Source organism: Camarhynchus parvulus, chromosome 2 (assembly GCF_901933205.1).
Source record: "Camarhynchus parvulus chromosome 2, STF_HiC, whole genome shotgun sequence".
NCBI classification, from domain to species: domain Eukaryota; kingdom Metazoa; phylum Chordata; class Aves; order Passeriformes; family Thraupidae; genus Camarhynchus; species Camarhynchus parvulus.
In genome coordinates, this window is record NC_044572.1 from 66,305,412 (window position 1) to 66,326,381 (window position 20,970).

The 20,970-nt window shown below is 45.3% G+C and overlaps 1 protein-coding gene across 1 annotated transcript in view; it reads right to left on the reverse strand.

Annotated features, from left to right (window-relative positions):
- The window catches only part of BMP6 (bone morphogenetic protein 6), an 87,461-nt gene extending 79,586 nt beyond the window's left edge, over window positions 1-7,875 (reverse strand). The window contains exon 1 of the mRNA XM_030971273.1: window positions 7,446-7,875. Within this exon, the coding sequence (XP_030827133.1) occupies window positions 7,446-7,875 (430 nt within the window). The remainder of the gene's footprint in view (window positions 1-7,445) is intronic.
- Between the last annotated feature and the right edge of the window lie 13,095 nt (window positions 7,876-20,970).

The following is a 20,970-nucleotide window of genomic DNA, read 5'->3' on the forward strand; positions in this document are numbered from 1 at the left end:
GAAAGTTCAGGAAATGCCAGCCCCAATCCACAGCAGTTTTTAGGAATCAAAGTCCATTACGAGGTATTAAACACCCCTGCAATCCCACAGGGACTCAGCTTCTTTAATTAAACTTTTTTTCTCCTGCAGCAGCCCTGCAGCGGCTGCAGCCACATGCCCTTCCCAGAGCCCCTGTGTGGGAGCCTGCTCTGGGTGCAAAGCACCAGGCCACTTAGTGTGCTGCTGCCAGCCACCCCTGCTGCAAGGGCTGCAGAAGGCACCACTCCTCATCCTCTGCCAGCCACAACTGAAAAAATGGTGGAAAGATTCAACTCACTGAATGTTTTCAGGCATGTCTCCTCACCCCCAGCATATCATGGCTACAGAATCCCAGTCCCAAGTGCCCTCCCAAATCCCACTTAGAATTCCAGGCAGTTTGGGCTAGAATGGATCTTCAAAAGTCATCCAGATCAACCCCTGCCATGGGCAGGAACATTGTTCAGTAAAACAGATTGCTCAAAGCCCCATTCAACCTGACTTTGAACACCTCCAAGGATGGGGCATCCACAGCTCTTCTGGGCAACCTGTTTCAGTGTCTCACTACTGCTGTTTGAAAAACTTCTGCCTTCTGTCCAATCTAAACCTACCCTCTTCGAGTTTAAACCTGCTGCTCCATCAAACAGGGAATTTAGGTGTGACCCAACACCAGGCTCCAAGAATCAGGTGGGCAGCAGACAATTTCCCAGTCCTTAACCTCCACCTCCCAAGCTCTGAGGTCTGATACTTGCTGTAACAAATGGGAATCTCTCACCCATGAGCCATTTTTCTTTTTGGGCAATATTGCTTGCTCTTTGCTTCACACTGTTATATAAATGGTCAAGTGGAAATGTTAAACGATTAGGAGGTGGGCTGTTCTTTACAGTATAGCTGTGCAACTGCTGGGATACTGCAGAAACACACAATGGGACTGTTTATGTCCCAAGTAAATCATACCTTCCTCTAACTCCCTACAAGTTAGCAATGAGGCAAGATGACCTAAAAAGAATCGTGACTTTCCATGGCATGGAAAGTCTAAACACCACCTTCCTTCCTCCTAAATCACAAACACTGTTTAGAAGTTTATATTTAAAACTACGAGAGAGAGTGTAACCACTGCAATGCACTGGGCTAGACCCAGCAAGGATCCACAGTTCCTTGGCAGAGGTACAAGCCTGCAGCAAGTAGTCCCAGCAGGAGCTCAGCACAAGACATCCATGACAGCTGCCCAAGTGATTTTCTGCTAAAGCCATGTTGAGCTAGAAAAAAAATTGCCAAAAGAAAACCTTTTTATAATAAGTGGTTTAGCTTCAATTTTTTTCTGAGGGAAAGAACTAGGAAGTTCTGCTTTTATTAAAAAAAATAAAATTAAAAATAACCACAAAAAAAAAAAAAACCACCAGCCCCACACCTGGGTTTCTAATTCAAAATGCAACTTTTCATTTATTTACAGATAAAAAATTTGGCTTGAAGTAATCAAGACTGGTTTGGCAATACTAGCTTTTTAAATTAAAATAAATTGCTGTTGTTATTGTTGTTGCTGGAAGAAAAAATTGTGTGAAATGTTGAAGTCTAAGACTGTAAATTTTGAAGCTCTGAAAAGCTTTCACAAGACAGAGAATAATCCTACTAATGTCACACTGTCTGCTCCCAGTAGCTTAGTCCAGATGTCAGTCAGACTTGGATAAATTGCTTACATGAACATGACCCTCCACTCATTTCAACAGTACAGGTTTTGAAGAGCAGCATTTCCAGGAGCCACACATCTTCCAGGGCTCCTAGCCAAAGGCAGAAGGATGACTACAGTCCCTCAAATTCCAAGTCAGAGGAGGTGAGGACTTCTAAAAGACCATTTGCCCTTTCTTTAACTGTGTTGTAAGGCAGCTCCACACTAGCAGGCAGCTTGCAAGCAGCAGCTACTCCAAGGAGATTACATAAATGAGGATCTCGAGCTGCAACAGTTGAACAGCAAATATAAGGCTGCTCTTCAGCACTTGGGAATCTGTCTTGGCATCAAAGCCCACTATACAAGCCTTGGCAGAAGTCAGTAAACTCATTCCCATCATCAGCTTCATGATTTCTAGTATTGGCCTGCTCTGGACACACATGGAGGACACTGCTCACATGCCGAGCAAGCGAGGCTGTACACAGCCAGCTGGCAGCACAGCCAGATCTGCAGCATCACACACTCCAGTTATTCCCTCTGAGTTGATGTCTTGACCTTTACAACACGTGGCCAAGAGTACAAACAGATGGGATGACAGCATGAATGGTACAGTCCCATCAATCCAATCACGCAACATCCCTGAGACATCTTGGTTGCCTAATTTTGTATCTCCCAACAGCAAGCACGGTGCTGGGAAAAAGGCAGGTGGGCTGATCAAATCCTTCAGATGAAAAAATTCACCTGCTTTAGAAACACATGTAAGGATGTTGGAGCACTGCTTCCCTCCTGTGAAAAGCTGTGTAGAACAAAGGCATATTGCTCGTACCTAATGTGCTATGGATTTGGGCGAGATCATTCCTAGAAGGAAATCTGGTAAAAAGATGCCAAAAAGATGAAAAGCCTGTTTGTAAGACATCACATCCATAAGGTGCTGCTTTATAGGCAAGGAAAGAGAGAGAAAGTGTATTTGTACAAGTCTTATATCTACCTCTAAGCAACTTCCTTGCACTGAAAAAGAGCACCCTTTCCCCAGCTGACACTTGGAAGTCTTGCAGGGAAGATGGGGATTGCCTGGAGTTTGGGGATTCAAAAATAGAAGAGTCTTTCCACCCCAACCCCAATTCAAATAGTGTTGAAGCTTCGGGGCTGACTGCAGGATTGGCTGGCAAAAGGTGAGCTTTCCCTCAACCTTTTGCATGAAGCCCTCCCAAGGGACCTGCGAGTCTTATGATAAAAGGGAAAACCCTCTCTCCAAAAGTAGACGTACAGTGAATCAGCGCTGCTAGGCTGCTACAAAAAGCCACAATGCTGAATAAGCAGGTATAACAACCACACCCCAAAGCACATTTTTTATGATCCTTATCTCTGGCGGGTTTGATGGGTTCAGACTTTTCCTGCACGTCTATCAACAGCCCCAGATTCAGGTCACAGCAGAAACTCAGACTGCCACTGAATTCCTTGGGTCTGATTGTAGGAAGTGCATGGCTTTTTTTCCTCTCAGTGTGGATGCCAGGATAGGAAGACATGGGTGAAGACCATGTTCTGACACAGGATTGCTTCACAGCACCCTTCATGATACACAAATAATTCTGGATGCCATTAAAGTAGCCAAGTCTTTGAGAGCCTTGTTTTCGGCTGCTTCACACAGCATGTACTACTCTGAAGACACCAGCTGGTGAAACAGAGGATGCAGCGCAGATCCCCTTCACATCAGCACTGATGTGCCTGAGAACACTGGGGTCAAGCTGTCAATCCAGCATCACTGCCTCAAGAAGTATCTCCATACCAACCCCAGGCTGTTCTGCCAAGAGGAGATAACCTTATCTCCTGCCATGAGGAAGGTACATTTTCCAGATAGGAAACATTAATAGATGTTATTCTCCCAACAGTACTGTGTCAAGACATGCCACATATTTATATCAAGGCTGTTCCTACAAGAAGAGCTGAACAGTTTCACAAAGATGCCTGGCCCATAATGCACTCCCCCGCCCCAGCCCCACAACCCAGCCATTTCCACAGCACAGGAGTTTGGTACCCTGCTTCCTCAGTGAATCCATGCAGATGTTTCCATCTGTGCTAGCTATCCAGACTTCCTATGTGTGAAATGAAAAGAAACAGGCACTTGTCGGATGCTTCATCCTAATGAAAACACCCAAAACAGACACTTCTAGGATCATCTTCCCAAAAAAGGGACCAGATTTACCAAGGTCAGGTTATGTTTTCTGTCAAATTATGTTTTGGTATTTAACCTGATAGATTAAATTTATTATCTAAATTATCTGAACTGGTTTATATTTCATGTGATTTTGCTTATAATAGGAACAAAAAAATATTTCTTCTCCCTGATACTGCTGTCCAGGTGCAGTTTTTTCATAAAATTAAGTGCTAAGCATCTCCTGGAAACCCTGGACACACTAATCTCCCCTATAATCAGCCCCTCTGGGAATCATTGCCCACACCATGATACAGATACCACCAGGTAAGCAAGATAAATCCCAGATTCCCCATTTCAAAAATTGATATTTCTTGTCCTCCCTGTAAGACAGCAACTCCCAGTGTGTGAAGAACCTCCACGCCTCTGTGACCTTCCTGTTTCACTTTAAAAAACCCCCATAATGAAATAGAAACCATCTCCAAGAATACCATCACCTTTGAGGCTGAGACAAGCCTGCACTGCCTGAATAATCCAAGACCTCACCAAAGTCCCTCAGCTTTGCAAGACCTTTGCAAAGAGGACTCATCCCCCGAGCACATATGGAAACATAGCCTTTCCCAGAGAGAAAACACATCTGCTGTGTCCCCAGACTGAAGGATGTAGGTTGGTCAGGAAGGGCTGGAGCCCTGCAAGTTTAAAATCAGCAGTGACTACAAGCTAGTGACTCTTTTCGGGCTACAGGGCTGGAAAAATTAAATGCACTTTTATAAGAACATCAACGCCTGCAAACTTGCACGACAAATTAGGGCTCCTCTGCACAGCTGACCTAGATGATGGCTTTCCAGCACAACGAGATGCATCAAACTTTTGTCTGGCTCTGAGCTGCAGCAGAAGCAGCATCAGCACGTACAGGCAGGTCATCCACACTGACTTGACACCCACACAGCCACATTCACCTGCATATCCAGGTGATCCATACACTCCTCACCCTGAGAGAACAGCAAGGGCCCCTCACATCTCTTTAGTAGTTGCCTTTTCAATAATGGAATCGGAAGTCTTTAAGGTTGAGCATAAAGTTCTTCAGAAGTCAGTTTTAACTGAACAGAAGTAACTGTATATATGGCCACATGCAGAAAGCCCCAGCTAAAATAATTCTGGCAGTGTCCACTTATAAGCAGACTCCAGCTGTGAGTTTCCAGGGTTGTATGACACGTGCTTCATTGGATTAGTCAGTGTGCTTGAAATCAAGAATTCTTCCCTTTCTGCTGTGATCCCACTATCTTTTGCTGCATTTCTGACTTCATCTAATAAGCTACTTTGACAGATCACAAGCTGGCTTTCTCCCATCAAACCTTTGGTTTCTATATTGGAATATAACCTTAGGCTTCCTCTAGTTTTCCAACCTGAATTACCGTTAAATAGAAAAGAAAATACACAGGTAAAAGACCCCCAAAAATCCCTGGTATGTCAGAGAAGCCACAGAAAACAGCCAAACAGCTGTCCAGTCCCAGCCCATCGATTTGTCAACACTCTGGTAACAAACAATCACGTTAAATGACATTATGGTTTATGACTCGGGATTTGGAAGTTGATGAGAAATTTCTACAGTTGATTCATGCTTCCTGAGGCACATAACTAGCATTTCAATTGCAGTATTTTACTACATTACATGAATAATTTTCCTTGTTGTTACAGAAGGGTCTAGATCCAAATTCTCAGAACTGATTTGAATCATATGAGTGGAAGGGGTTGTTTTCAAAAGAAACACATACTTTCAGATTATACCATCTAATAATACTCTCCTGGTGCTTTACAAACAGCTAATTACCTTCTTAAACACCACATGCTCACACTTATCCCTGAAATCAGCTCTTTAGGGAACACCTGTCCCCTCGCAGGCACCTTGTTTCACACCCCTCAAGTGCAATGTGACATGGGGGCTGCTTATAGACAGCTACAGTCAGCATCACACTTCTTAAACTCACAGCTCCAAGTATAGGTCCTGAAAGTCCCCAAGGCAAAGAACAGGGACAGCAGCTCTGTGTATTCAAAAGAACAGGGAGGTTTGGGGAGGCTGGGAGGGAAGAAAAACAGGTGCCCTTTGGATTAAAAACCTGTACAGTATTTCCCAGATCTTGGCTTCTGAGCTGAGACCACAGACCACGCCAGACATTTCAGGATGTCTCAAACACATCCGAGCTTTGAGATGGCAACACCACCTAAACATCCCCGAGCTGACTTAAAACAAGGCAGATGAGACCCTGACAGCTACACACCTGCAGTACGAGGAGACACCAGGGCTCCAGGCTCCTGGAAGGTCTGAGCACCTAAGGCAGCTCAGCTGTACCCTTACGAGTTGTGGCCGCCACGGTTTCAATGCAGACAAATCCTTCAACAACTATTTGCAACTCTTCTGACCTACCACGTGATTTCTATCAGGTACAAAAATTAATCAGCTCTTGTTCTGGATGCACAGAGCATGGCACAAAGCTATTGAACACCTGTACCAGCACTGGGAGCTCCAAGAAATTTCCTGCTGCAGTGACATAGCCCTGCTCCAAACAAGTAAACACACAACAAATTCGGTTTGGTTTGTTTCTGTTTTTTTAAACAAGACAAGCTGTTGTCGTTCTGGCACACAGCTCTGGCAGCACAAGTAAAAAGGCAAAGCCTTCAGCTGACCAGCTAAGACACTTGAGCTTCACAGGAATTCCCTAAAAAAAGGAACTGTTATTTGCCAACTGAAATATTTTCATTCTCCACATTAGGCTGAATCTAATTACACTGTTTCCTTACAATTGCATAGTACTAAGAGCTCCTTTAAGTAAAAACTTAATGATTTTCCCACTGCAATGCCTGCCTCAGAGCCCTTCACATCGCTGACAGGAAGATTTGTTTGAAGAGCAGGTTGACGTCTAACAAAACTTAATTTAAGATTTCCACATGATACAGACTTTTTTCGCGTTCCCATGCTCAACCACCAGAATAACCTACACTGAGTAGTGCACATATTCACCACCACACTAGCTCTGACCTCTTAAAATAAAAACAAGCAAAAAATATTTTAAAAGAAGAAGACGAGGACACCGTGAAGTAGTGTGGCTATGCTTTGTTCAAGCCCAGAGTCTTGAGTCCGGCATCTCTGCGCTGCTGGACCTTGCACAGAGTGAGTGCAACCTGTACTCCGGCATGACCCCAGCTCTGCTGCCCAAGAAGCAGAGGAAGGTGTGCTTAATTCTGAACTACTACAGGCTCTGACCACTACCATCAGAAAAAGGACAACTAAAAAAATGGTTATTCTTTTTTTTTTCTTCCTTCCTCTCACTCCCTCCCCTCAAGGTTTTGCATGCTGGGGTATATTCTTTTTTGACTGCTTGCGAGAAGGTTTGCCCTTCCCCGAAGCGAGCCGCCGTCCTGGCCGAAATCCGCGCAGTCCAAGGTGGGTCCCAGCCGGCAAAGCCCCGACCTCGTCTCGCCCCGCCGGGGAGCGGCCGCCCGTCCCCACTGCCCGGGCCAGGGGTGTCCGCGGGACGGACGGACGGACGAGTGGCTGGGTGGGCTCCGCGCATCCCAGGACTCCCTCCCTCCCTCCCTCCTTCCCTCACTCACCCAGGTTGACGAAGCTCATAACCATGTCGGCGTCGTTGAGGAAGGCGCTGTCCTGCGGGCTGGGCAGCGGCGGGGCAGGGGTCGGCGGGCGTCCCCCGCTCTCCGCGCCCGCGCTGCCCTCCGCGCCCTCGGCCAGGGAGTGGTAGAGGTCCAGCATGAAGCGCGGTGCCGCTCTCAGCCGTCCCGGCGGCGGGGCCGGCGGCTCCCGCGGCAGCGGCCGGGGCCGGTGCGGCAGCCCCAGCACCGAGAGGATCTCCCGCTGCATCTCCCGCTTCTCGTGCGACTTCAGCCGCCGGTAGAGGAAGCCCGAGCCGGCGGCGGCGGGCGGCGGCGGCTCCCCGCCCTCGGCGGGCAGCGCGGGCTCGGCGGGGCGGCAGGCGCCGCTCAGCAGCGCCCAGCAGCAGCACAGCCAGGCCAGCCGGCGCGGCATGGCGCTCGGCCGGGCGCAGGCGGGCGACGTCCCCGCTCCGCGCTGTCCCCGCGGGCTGCCCGCCGCCCTCCAGCCCTGCCCCCCCGCGGCGGGTTCGGCCCGGGCCGGCGGGGGGCGGCCAGGCCGGGGGGCTCAGCGCTCGCCGCCGCGCATGGCCGCCCGCGGGGCAGCGCGCTGCGGAGCCCCCGCGCCCAACGCCGCTCAGGTGCGGCGGGGCCGCCCCGGCCCGCCACGGCCGCTCAGCGCGCCATGCCCCTGCCCGGGGGATCCGCGCCGGGCCGCGGGGGCTGCGGACGGCGGGAGAAGGAGCAGGGTGAAGAGCAGCAAACTTTTCTCACTGCCAGGGAGCGAGGGAGGCAGAAAGCGAGCGAGCGGCTCCTGCGGCTGCAGCCCCGGTCCCCGCGGGCTGGCCGGATCGCGGCTGCCGACAGCGAAGGCAAATCAGCAGCGCGCCCGCCTCTCGGCGGGGCGGGCGGCCGCTCCTCCGGGGCGGGGAGCGGGCGCAGGTAGCGCGGCCCCGCGGGGGCGGACGGGCGGGGCGGGGGCGGCGGATGAGCAGGAGCCGGAGCAGGTTGAGGAGCGCTGGCCCCGTCGGATGTCGCGGGCTCGCTGCGCTGGAGCGGCGCTCCGCCGAACTGCGGCTCCTGCTGCCTCTGCCGCTGGACTGTGCTGGCTTGTTTCTTGTTAAAGGAAGGGTTTCGGCCACCCTTCCTGCCCCCAGCGGGTGTTGGCTATTTGTCCTGTAAATAGGTGGAGTTTTCTAAATGTGAATAAGCGTTGCGGTTTATTTTAGCAGGTTACGACATACTACACAGCTTTTTTTTTTTTTTTCCTGGAGTCTCTTGGAGAACTGAACATGAAACTGTCGTACATGGCTGAGACTACCCAGGTACCCCACGCCAGCCCTGACTGATGGAGTATTGGTCTGCATCCTGTAGAGCAGGCTATACTGCCAGAAATGAACGTACCCCCTCCTAAAGTAATGCTGCCGCTCTGATTTCATCACTTTCATCAAAGAGCGACAAAAAAAAACCCCACCAAAGCCCAAACACCATCCAACACTCCAATAACAGCAGTTTGGTTGAGTGAGAGGCAGCTCTTCCGTACCCTGGTCTCTGACTTCATGGATCTTCCTCACACTGGATGAGTAAAGCCAGTCTAGTCTCACTGAAATCAGTGCAATTGCTCTAGGTTTGAACTGGGATAATTTCATAGGAGTTGGCCTGAAAATAATATCTGGACTATTTGAAGTCACTGGCAAAATTTCCATTAACTTTATTAGAATCAGAATCTGGCAATAAGCTCATATTCAGCTTCCCAGAGACACAGCTGAGAATATTCAGGGCAGAACACAGTATTTTCAGAAGTGGAGGTTATACTGAGCCTTCACATCTCTGAAAGTAAGGTTACAGATGTGTGCTTTAACTGCACCAGTCAAGGAACACTGTAATGCTGGATATTTAAAAGCTTGTTTTGATAGGAAAAATGGCATCAATTAGGAGATTTGAGCATACAGTCATGGGGGTGGGAGGGAGGAGTGCAAGTTGCTTTTGCAACTTTTTTTTTCCAGATTGTGAAGACACTCAAAATTTAAAAATGGGGATGCATGTGACAGCATAGACCCAACATGCTCCTTTTGGTGTAGTGGATCCCACTACCTTCATGAAAGAGGTCTGTGTTTCCCAGGAACAACTCAAGAAAGCAATATCCAGGGAAATTTTTGTACTGCTGGTTCATTTATTCACTTTTCTCAATGCAGAGCAGTGGGGCTGCTTTTATTAGATGAGACTAGGGCTCACTCCCAGAGAGGTGGTGAGCAACACACCTTTCCTTCTGTAAGGCAGTGTGGGATCCTGCTTGGAAAACCCAGGTTCCCAGGAGCAGAGCTCGGTGCACAAGCTGTCTCCTTTGTGAGCTGAGAGGGATGCAGGACATTTTGTAACCCCTTAGGAAGGGTGTCTGGAGGTTGGGAGGAAGTGCAGGAGCCCTTAGGTGAGTGAGGGACGTTTCCCAGGCAGGTACTTTTCCCGCAGGTGGTGGGGGAGGAGAACAGACACTTCCCACAGACATTCACTTCCCGATCCCTGAGCTTGTTTGGGTGTAGCTCCTGTCTCTGTGTCCAGAAAAGCTTTGTAGCCTCGGCTTCCTGTTTTGACAATGAGAGAGGGAAGTGTCCCATTACACGGTTATTGCTGAAGAATGAGCCTTTCCATCCGCCGAAGTGTCTGTCCCCTGCTTCTCTCGAAGATAGGAAGAGATTTAGCAACAGACACTGACAAACTCTGGAACAGCTCTTGGGTGTTTCTGATTCTCAAACAGGTATCAAACCTTTATGGTTTTAACCTGAAATAGTGGTTACTGCAATAAGCAGCAGCTGTTATAACAGTTGGAAGCGTTTGGGCATCTGAGTTTAAAGTCTGAGGACAGGGACATACAGCAAACCTTCCAGTAGTTCCCTCCTAAGGTCCTTTATTCTGGAGGTAAATTCCCTCATGTAGATGGGAAGCTAACGCCCTCCTTAAGAAATCATTGCACCTTATTAAGTTTACGTGTTCCAACTTTTTTTCCAGAAGTGCTTTCCGGAGTTGTACACTGCTTATGCCTGGAAGTGCCTCTGCCTGTGGATGTGAATGCTCTACTGAAGGATTCAGTTAATGCTATCAGACCTATGAAAGCTACAGCATCACTCAGCAGCTCGATGAGGCTGAAAAGGACTAAGTCTCCTTCCAGAGGTCACATGCAGTGACTCTCTCAGATATTCCTGCCATTTGAAAGGGCAAGTTTCCCAAAAGGATTTTAGGACTTTGGATGAGAGCTGCATACTTAATTCTCTGGAGGAGTGCACGGGGTCTGTATTCTACAACTGCTGCAGGCTGAGACACACACTTTTTAAGAGTTAAACATAGATTTGAGAGGTACCGGCAGAACTTTAGATTTTTCGCAGCCAAAAAGCCTTTGCAGCATACCTGCCGTCCAAAACTCTATGGTAACACGTAATTTCATTCGAGTTTTTGCTGTCAGATCTTCAAAAATGCTGCGAGTCCAGGTTTTTGGGTGTCGTGCAAGTCACCAGCTTTCCCTGCTCATGACGGACCTCTGGCGGCAAAGTGGAAAAACTCGGGTCTGTTCCTCGAAGTTTCCCTCGTCGGCAAGTCAGCAATAAAACATTTCTTTGTCTCTCAAACAAACAAACAAAACCAAAATCAAACCAAAATAAAAGAAACCAACAAAAGAAACCAACTACCCCCAACCAAAACAAGCAACACCCCCTCTATATAATACAAAAAGGTCTCCTCCCTCCTCCAGACCAATCCTTATGTCATTTTCTGTCCTTAAGCCAAACTTTAGTCTATATTCAATCCCACACGTGCTCAGTGCTTCATGAAGAAAGTCGTTTATACATGGCCATGAACAGAGCCTGTACCCCACAGAATACGCATCCCAAGGTGTGGCATGGGGCCAGCAAGGATTAGCTACAGCTGTTAGTTTCTTCTGATAGTGACAGTGTTTAGATTATATGCAATTAAAAGCTGGGCTACCTGTTTCTAGTCAGAGAGGATTTACTGGATTTTCAGTTGTTTACTTTTATCAAATTTTTCCTTGCTCTTATTCAGCAAATTAAGTTTCCTCGTTTTATGCAAAAGTTGTGAGGAGCAGTTCAAGGCATGTGAAGCTCTGAAAGAGTAAAGATGTAGTTCACTTTAGTTGGAAGCCTTCAGAATGAAAAGAGCCAAACAACAAAACAAACAAACAAAAAACCTAGAACAGACTAACAAAAAAATAGAGTTTTCATGACAATGCCTTAAAATACACTACCTCATCTGTACTCATGAGGAGAACTATGCAAAATCTTCATCAATTGTCCCAGGTACTGGGATTACGCAACCCGAGCAGAATGATACACATTAAGTTAAATTTTTTTCAGGATTAATAAAATACTGTTGAATAGAGTGGAGAACTTACTATTCTGTAATCCCTTCTCCATCTCCTGAGCAGAGAAAAGACATAACTTTGCCCCAGATGAACCACTGGCTACCAAAGTGCCTGTGACAAACACAGGCTCCTATGCTCATGGGGTCAGCAAGGACGCTGCAGTAAGGGCAGCTTCGGTCCCCACACTCATTTTGCCAAAAAAAGTGGGTGTTTTTTTTTAAGCAATGTGGAAGAGATGTAAGTAATGACATTTGCTTTCTAAATAAAACCCCAAACCCTATGTTGTACAGTAATGACATAGCTGGAATGAACTATTTGCAGCACTGCCCTTGGAGAGGTTGAAAATGCAAACATGCCTCCTAATTTTAGTGTATCGGTTTCCAAAGTGTGCTTGTGCAATGAGAAAGAGTGGTTGAGTATAATCTTAGTTCAAAGATTGGAGCAGGCTAAAAACAGCAATTGCTATGAGGGCTCAATTTTTTCTCTTTGCTTGCTGAACGAACTTTCTCCACTGCAAGTAGAGGCAGTTGAAAAATAGTAACATCATCTTATTTGCACATAGCAAACCACTACTCTCTTTACTCAGAAATCTGATCTAAAATTATGCAATGGTAATTTCCCAGATCAGAACGCTTTTAAAAATGGTTATTAATATCAATTCAATAACACAACTGGACTGCTATCCCTGCAAAAGCAAACAGTTCAAAGTGAAATAAGTCCCAGTGTGAGGTTCACAAACAATTCCAACTCTGTTCCAATACTGGCCTCCATCTTCACCCTACCAAGGATGTACTTGTGTATGAACAATTGTACCTTAAATTTTATTTGAAGTTAACAGTATCAAGGGAATCTGACCTGAAATTGCAGCAATTAAGTAGATATGAATATATTGCATTATTGATATAATTTTTCTGGGTATTTTCATGGTATTTGCTTTTACTTTCATTTTTGTTAGTGGTATCTCAGAGAAAGAACTGAATTTCTTCTGAACAATGAAAACCAGAGAGGTACCTGACTGCAAGAACCTCAGTGCTGCAAAAAGAGATGACAAGAGGACGAGAGGCCCTCACTCCATCCTCTGCTGGTGTCAACTGGTGAGCCATCAGCCAGTGTCCCTCCATGAGCGTTGTCTGGCATACTGATTAGAAAAAATGAACACCAGTGGTGGTAGCTCATAACACAGGAATGAGCTGTAAGACTCTGGTTTTAGCAAAGGGCACTTTGCAGCACTCTGCATTAGCCAGTTACTAGAATCAGTGCATAATCTCTACCTCAAGGTGGTAAGGAAAGGATCCAGATGTATTTCCCACATCATGGTGCTTGGGTACTTGCTGTTCATCCCTCTGGCTATCCAGCTCCCTGTCAACACAAGAGGAGGATTGGGCAGTGTACTTTGCTAGAAAAATTCTCTTCCACCTCTGCCTCATCCTGCTGCCAGCTTTGAGCACACACATCCCTCTGTGGCTGGTGTGCTGCAGAGAGGCACCTACAATTGCTTCCCAGGGCTGAACGCCTGAGTTCATTCACCTGCAGAGGTGCACATTTCTGTACAGACAACAGAAAAAGTATTGGAGATGCAAGGGCCTGGCCATCACCTTCTGCCTTGGGTCAAAAACAAAAAAAAAAAAAAAAAAAAAAAAAAACAAAAAAACAAACAAAAAACAAAAAACCAAGACCAATGACAATGATTAAGGAAAGAACAGCTGTTAAAATTGCTCACAAATACTGCAGAATGGGGCTGGAAAATATCCTGGAGAGAAAAAAAGAAAGGTTCTGAAATCTTATTTAAAGTAACTCCAATGAGGTCTGCTCTTACCAGTGCTCAAAATATGTCTTTTCAACAACACTTTTCAATAAAATTGAGATAGACCCAAGTAGCATGGGGCCACAGTGGGGACTGCCAGATTATTAAAGTTTGAAAATACAAATGCCATTCCCAGCAGTATCCTATTGTAAAGTCCACTGTACTCAGACTGCCTTTCCCTTATCTATTTGCACACAGGGGCAAGTTTTCAAAGACAAAGGGTCCTAAATGTTCTGCAGTAATAAATGTAGAGACCGTTCCCAACTGCTTTGGGCTTAGTTCCTGTTTTATACCAGAAAGCCAAGTGGCCTCACACCCATCTCACCCTGGACATCTCCTTCCTGGGTGGGGGAGCTGCAGGAAGCCTGAGAGGCAGCTTGGTGCCTTTTCCCATCCTCAGCCATCTCCTCGGCTTCCCCACTGCCACCATTACCCCTTCTTGCAACAGAGCTGCCACCAAGGCGTTTTCTGCCTTGTGGTCTCCTCAAGCTCTGGGGAATAAAACACATTTCCTACAGTTCTTTGCCACTTACTAACATTCAGTAGACACCACTAGCTTTCATTCACTTTTGCTTTAAAAGGCACCTCATACAGTGCCAAATCAAACATGATATTTTTAGGAAAAAGCAGGGTCCCAGAAGACACTGCACAGGGCAGCAAGTCTACAAAGGCATTTTTAGACATCAAGAACTGTAGCAGCTTAAAAAAACTTTTAAACCCCTGTTGTCTTATAGCTGAGCCTTTTCTTTCATACACTTTTCTTTTAAACACTCCCTCATCCCCCAAAGAGAATATTTTTCATTACCTGTACATACTGTGACAGCTAATAGCCTTATGGATTAGTTCCTAAAGGGAACTGATTCAGCTAAGAGGAAAGAGAGCATGAATTATTCCCAAACACAATTTAACATTTAAATTTAAGAGATGCACATTGCAATAATCATTTTGTTAACAAGTCAGGAGAAGAGCTGAGGTAAGCAGCAGCCATATAGCAATTTTAGCTTAAAAGATGCAGCTGCCATTGTGCATTAAACAAGTTTCCATGCCAGCTCAGGATGAGGTAACTCAGAAAAAAGAACCATCTTTTTTCTTTCTACAGGAAATGTTTAGAGGCTGATAAAAGAGATTTTATACATGTGCCTTCTGGAGGTAGGCAGAAACCACAGAGAAAGAGATGTGGTTTCTTTAGACACTATTAGAAGGAAGCCTTGTAGAAGAAAAAAAAAAACAAACAATTTTTCTGTGTCCTTAGTGTTCTCTAAATTAATAAATTTCCTCCTTGGTGAGGCAGAAGTGATAAGCAGCTAGTAATTGCATTGCTTTTGAGAGGCTTCAAGTTTCCAGAGCAACAGCACGCCTGTAATGCAGGGCTTGTCTTTGTTGCACTGTTGGCCCAAAGAAGAGCTCAAATTTTCTGTCTCAGCCAGCTTGCACACAAGCTCTGAAGCCTCTATCCCTCCTGCAGGATGTCAGCAGCCCAGACCTTGCTGGGTCCCCAGAGGATGCAGGCTGACAAGCCACAGCTGCTTCTCAGGGTAGGAAAAACCAGCTGCGACGTGGCCACCCGGTGTCATTGGGCAGCATGGATGCTCTCTGGAGCCAGCACATCCACACAGGTCAGCATGGCTGTGGGCACAGGCTCACTGGCACTGAAAAGCAGCCAAAACCTTCCCTTGCCAGACCCAGCCCCTCCAAGCCATTCAGAAGGGACTTGGGCAGCTGATCTGCTCCAGGTCCACACAGGTCTTTGTTCCTGTGTAAAAGGATGACTCATACGGGGTGGAAAGAGTTGCCCCTAATGTATTGTTACTGTTTTCATATTTGACAAGTACAGTACTATAATAAATAATGTAAAACAATGAATAAATAATGCCAATGAGAAGATATGATTAGCTTAAAACTCAGTACCTCCAGTGTGTAGGATGCCAGAGGTCAGACACCAGAAGCTGCAGAGTGGTGTTGATGTGGTGCTCTGCTCAGTCTTTCTAGATGGATGGAGCACTGTGACCAGCCTCTATCTCACTGAGTGGTGGGACAGCCTCTGAAAGCACACCAATGTTTGCAGGACTCTCACTCTGTTCTGAAACTAAATGTTGTTAGGACTGCTCTCTGGGACTGACCTCCCACCAGACAGGGGAGGCTCATGATCACAGCACTCCTCCCTTACTCCCCAGGACTGCCTCTGGTCAGGCCCAGCACCCACCCACCTCGGGAGGCACTTGAGATGGCACTGCCTGGCCCAAGCTAGAATAACACCCGAGATCACTGTGCTCAACCACAAGGACAACCCTGTGCCAGGACCCAGCAACATAAGCAGTCACTGCTTAATGTATGGGAACAGATGTAGTGTGAGTTGCCTGGGATGCAGGCTGGAGGCTTCCTGAGCATCCTTCATGGCAGCCTCAGGGAGGACACTGCTCTTGGTCCTGAGCAAGCAGCGACGTTTTGTGCTGATGTGAATTAAAAACACTATTCATTTCAAAATGCTACCTGAGGTTTGGGGCAGTTATTTGCAAACTGCTGAGCAGAGCTCCCAGTAGAAATACAGCATTTGGCTTGGGAAGGAAACATTTCTAAGCTAACTTCTGGCTTAGAGTAATTCTATTCTCTTACGACGTCTTTATTTCACTCGGCTTTGAAGAGATAGAGGAGTCAGATAATTAATTATAAAAGACAGTTTAAAAAAAAATAACTAGTCATTCCAGAGTCTTGAAGCCCCAAGACAAAACTGATACACCAGTGACAGCATATGGGCCCTTGTTAGTGTGGAACCAAATGCCTGCATCTGATCTCCATTAGAGAAGCCTCTGTTCACTTCCCTCACCCAAAATGATAGAGAAATCCATTTAATCTTCTTCAAACCATACAACAACGCTTGGTGAGTTTTGTTTCCTCCCATGTAAAATAAAATAAAGCAGTAAAATATGATAACAGTCCATCAAGTGATGTTCCAGTTTCATTTATGTGATATTCAGAACAGTTTGTGGCAATAAAAGGAATGGGTACTCGAATGAGGTATTACGGTCAGCAGCCTGTGGGAAGATATATTTAGTTTGAATACTAATAATAGCCCAATAGCATCAAAGCAAGATAATGGAATGTGACAGATGTTGGATGTTCTCTCTTTGTAGTGTGCCAGATGTATATTTTAAATTACTGTTTTCATGACAAAAGGGCCAAGAGGCCTCACTTTTGGATTCAGGGCCCTCTGAGGCTGGGCTCTGGAGACAAGAACGCAATCACTTTCTCGTGGTTTAACCCCAGCCAGAAACCCAGCCCCACACAGGCACTCATTCACACTGCCCTGGTAGGATGGGGAAGAGAATCGGGAGAGTAAAAGTGAGAAAACTTGTGGGTTGAGATGAACACAATTTAACAAGCAAAGAAAAACAAGGAATTGTCAGCTACTTCTTCTTTTCAGGTGGGTGGTCAGTCATCTCCAAAAAAGCATGGCTTCTTCATGGGTAACAGTTACTTGGAAGGACAAATTCTATAATTCCAAATATTCCCCCTTCCTCCTCCATCCCTGGGCTTTTATATGCTGAGCACAATGCCATATGGTCCAGGAGATCTCTTTGGTCAGTTGGGGTCAGTTGTCCCAGGTCTGTTACTCCATAACTTCTTGTGCACCCCCAGCCTACTTCCTGACAGGGTGGGGTTGAGAAGCAGAAAAAGTCTTGTCTCTGTACAAGCACAGCTCAGCAATAATGAGAAACATCTCTGTATTACTGACACTGTTTCCTGCACATACTCAGAACACAGCTCCATGCTAATTACTGTGAAAAAAAAATTATCGCACACAAAACCAGCACACTCTCCCTAAAAATAGAAATGGCAAGTTATTTTTATCATGTATATCAATGTTTTTCCATAGCCTAGAGCATCCTTAAAGCTGGCATTTTCAAAATGTTCGCATTAAACCCACTTATTTCCCTGTGCAGTTCATCCAGCAGTGAGCCTGGCTGTGTGGAGCAGTGCTTGGCAAGGTGCTGACTCCAGGCTGGCTGCCTGGACTGAGATCCAAAGCTCCTGGGGGATCACTTCATTTGGGCAGTCAGACAGTGCCACCAGCAATTGGAGGGACCCTTTCCAAGAACAAAGGCATACATATACTACAGACATTTTCTTGGAATTACGTTACTGTCAGAAATGCTCTGCACAATTGAGCACTATCATTAGGAAGCTTTTTTAATATTTGCCCTTCAGTTTTACATTTGAAGAGGCAAAAAGTTATGTGTAATGTCAGTTGCAGGTTCATGCTATAGAAATAACTCTGAAAAGGAGCGTTGACCTCTGTGTTTTACTCCCACCAGTGATATCTGATACTCATTTCCATGTAATTTGTCTGTCATATGAACTAAGACTGGATTTCTAAACTCAGACAAAGCCCTTCACAGACTTTCGCAAGTATTTATCATTGATCCATATTATGCCCTGCAATATATTTTTTGTAGACTTGATGCCATCAACAAAATTTTACAGAAGGTGTAAATTAGCAAAAAATGGGATTGGTGCTATAGATTGAGAGTTTCCAGGTCACATCCTCTCCAACTTGTTGGCTCTGTGAAACTGTCAGAAGGAAAATACAGAGACCTGCTGTAAGTCTCTGCAATCCATGCAGTAAGACGTGCCCTTTCACAAAAAACTCTCCAGGTTGGAGTTGTATTAGAATTAGATGCTGAGATGAGATGATGTTATTGAGAATTATTCCAAAGGGCCAACATGATCTTCCATACAGATACTCTGATTTGCTAAATGACTGTGATCTTTGCTCTGACATCAAAGTTCCCAGGAGCTGCAAACAGTAAGCACACAGCTACACCTCTTTCCAGCATAATATCATTTGGGGCTGAATCACTCTCACACCAGAGGACAACCCCTGTAGATCTTCAACTTCACCCATCTGAACTCCTACCATTGTCAGAGCACTCAGGTGTTCCAGCACTTAATGAAGTCCTTCTTACAGGTCTCTGCAGGAAGAAGAAAGATCTATTTTCACCCAGAGAACTAAGGAACAAGGAGAATGAAATATCTGTTCCATGGCTATATGAGAAAATGAGAGCTGAATTGTGTTTTTCTGGTTCCCAAACAGTTCCCTAAACATTAGTCTCTTTTTCCTCCAATAACAGATTCAAGATGTTGCAGGATTCTGACATATGGATTTCCTCCTGCAGCCAAAGATTTTTGAGCATTTGGGGTTTGATCAGCCACTGTCACCGCCATGTTTCTTCAAAGAGATGTCCTGAAGTGTTCTAAAAGCAGCTGCAAACCAAAACAGGGAGAAAGAGATATGGCTCACAGATCCTCAGAGCTACTACGCAGATATGTGGTTGGGATCAAAGGGGACTGCAGATGACAACAGCAGTGCTTAAAAGTGATCTGGAGAGTTGTGTTTTCTTGCACAAAGTTTTATATAACCACACCACTCTGTTCTCAAATATTTGAGCAGGTTAGTGAGAATGAATAAACTGTAATCATTATAACATGACACCATTGAAGCCAGTGTGGTGAAAGTGCTTTGTATTCCCAGGCATCCTACACTCATCATCATCTTCAATATCTGGCCATAACTCAGATCCAAGAAAGTATTAGAACAAACTAGACTGCCAACAGTTGAATAATTAAATACCTCCTTGATCAACTACTTCCTTTACACAGAGGCCCGTGTGGTTATTATATTACACTGTCATCATTAAAATCTTTGGCTGTGTAAGGCAGAGCATACAACCCTCTGTGCTATGAAGTACAGTTAGAGGAATCCACCACCAGAAAATGTGGATTTTTGTTCAAATCATATGTGAATTTAAGAAAAGTCAGCTAAGACACACTAAGCAAATAATAGAAACAACTAAGGAAAACTTCCCCAGCCACCAAAGGACTTCCCAAATGCCAAGGGAGCAATTTCCATAGGAGACAGACTACAATTCTCCCCTTCTTGCTCTCAGGCAGTTTATTTTTTTTACTTTCTTAAGGCATCTCAGCATGGTGTAGACTTTGTGAAATTTCCTGGTAAATGATCATTGAGGTACAAATAAGTACAGGTTTGGTAAGAAGCTCTGAACTCCTCTGACAATTAGTAGGTACGTGCTGTCCATTTGCTGATGGGTGGGGTTCCATGGGAGACAATGTGAGCTCTGGATGTGTGACCCAGTGGGAAACTCAAGGATATACAATGAGCCATGAAAATGCCACCCTCCAAAGAAGAGAGCCAGGAAATTAAAAGACAGAGATCCATCAATTCCCAGATCCCAAATCATTTCCAGCAGTTGTTGTACAGCTAATTATTCCTCATCCCAAATTCCTTCCAAAAATGACATGGGCTTTACTGCTCAAAATAACAGAACTGAGTATTGCTGCATAAGTCTGTGAGACTGAGACTTTCTGCCCCCTCCTTGAGCCCTGCCTCTTCCCAGCACCCTGTTCCTCAAACATGCCTTTTCTTCTGCAATTGCTGGCTGAGGCTCCATAATCTCAAAACTCCAAGCCTTCCATACCAAATTTCCCACAAAGACAATGAAAGAAAATACATCAATAATATGTTTTCATGCACTCTGCTTCCACAGGATTTCCCACATATCTCTGTCCTTCAAGCATGTGGTAAGGAAAACACTGGGACTAGGGGTTTGCTTTGCTGGATTATTAAAATGGCAAATGACCTTTAATTTCTCTTGTGAATAAGCTATCATAATCCTTTGTGCCTTACCTTTCATCGAACACATATAACAATTTTTATTTCTATTTTCATTGTCTGTGCCCAACTGAAAAAAAAAAAACTTGACAGAGTTTTAGTTCCAGGACATTTGTTAGTTGTGGCTACAATTGCTAGGCATGCCTTTAGAGGAATTTGAATTAACAGTTGATCAATTTAAATTAACAGTAACTGCACCAATGAAATATCCCAAGCCATGGTAACACTGTAGTAAACTATCTACTTTTGATTTTTTTTCCAGGGTAGAGAAAATGGGAAGAATTGCAGAAGAATAATGAGGTATAAGGAGTGCAAGACCTGGAGGGACTGGATCAGGAGGGAAAATTGAGTGTGGGTATCACCAGAGATGCACTGGAGTTCAACAACAACAACAACAACAAATAACCCACAAAACAAACAAACAAACAAAACAAAAAAAACCCAGAGTTCAGGAAAGTGAGCTACTGAAGTCACTTCTTGTCTCAAAATTGATATGTTCCAACTACAAGCTTAAAGATACTTTCAGCATTATATTCAAAGTAATTGAGTTTAACTCACTTAATAACCAATTTTCATTTGTGCCACTTTTAATGTATTTGTCTTTTTCAGCGGCATCTTGGCCGCTGCAGAGTGGACCTAATGGTAGACCTTTCTCACATCCCTTCCCAAA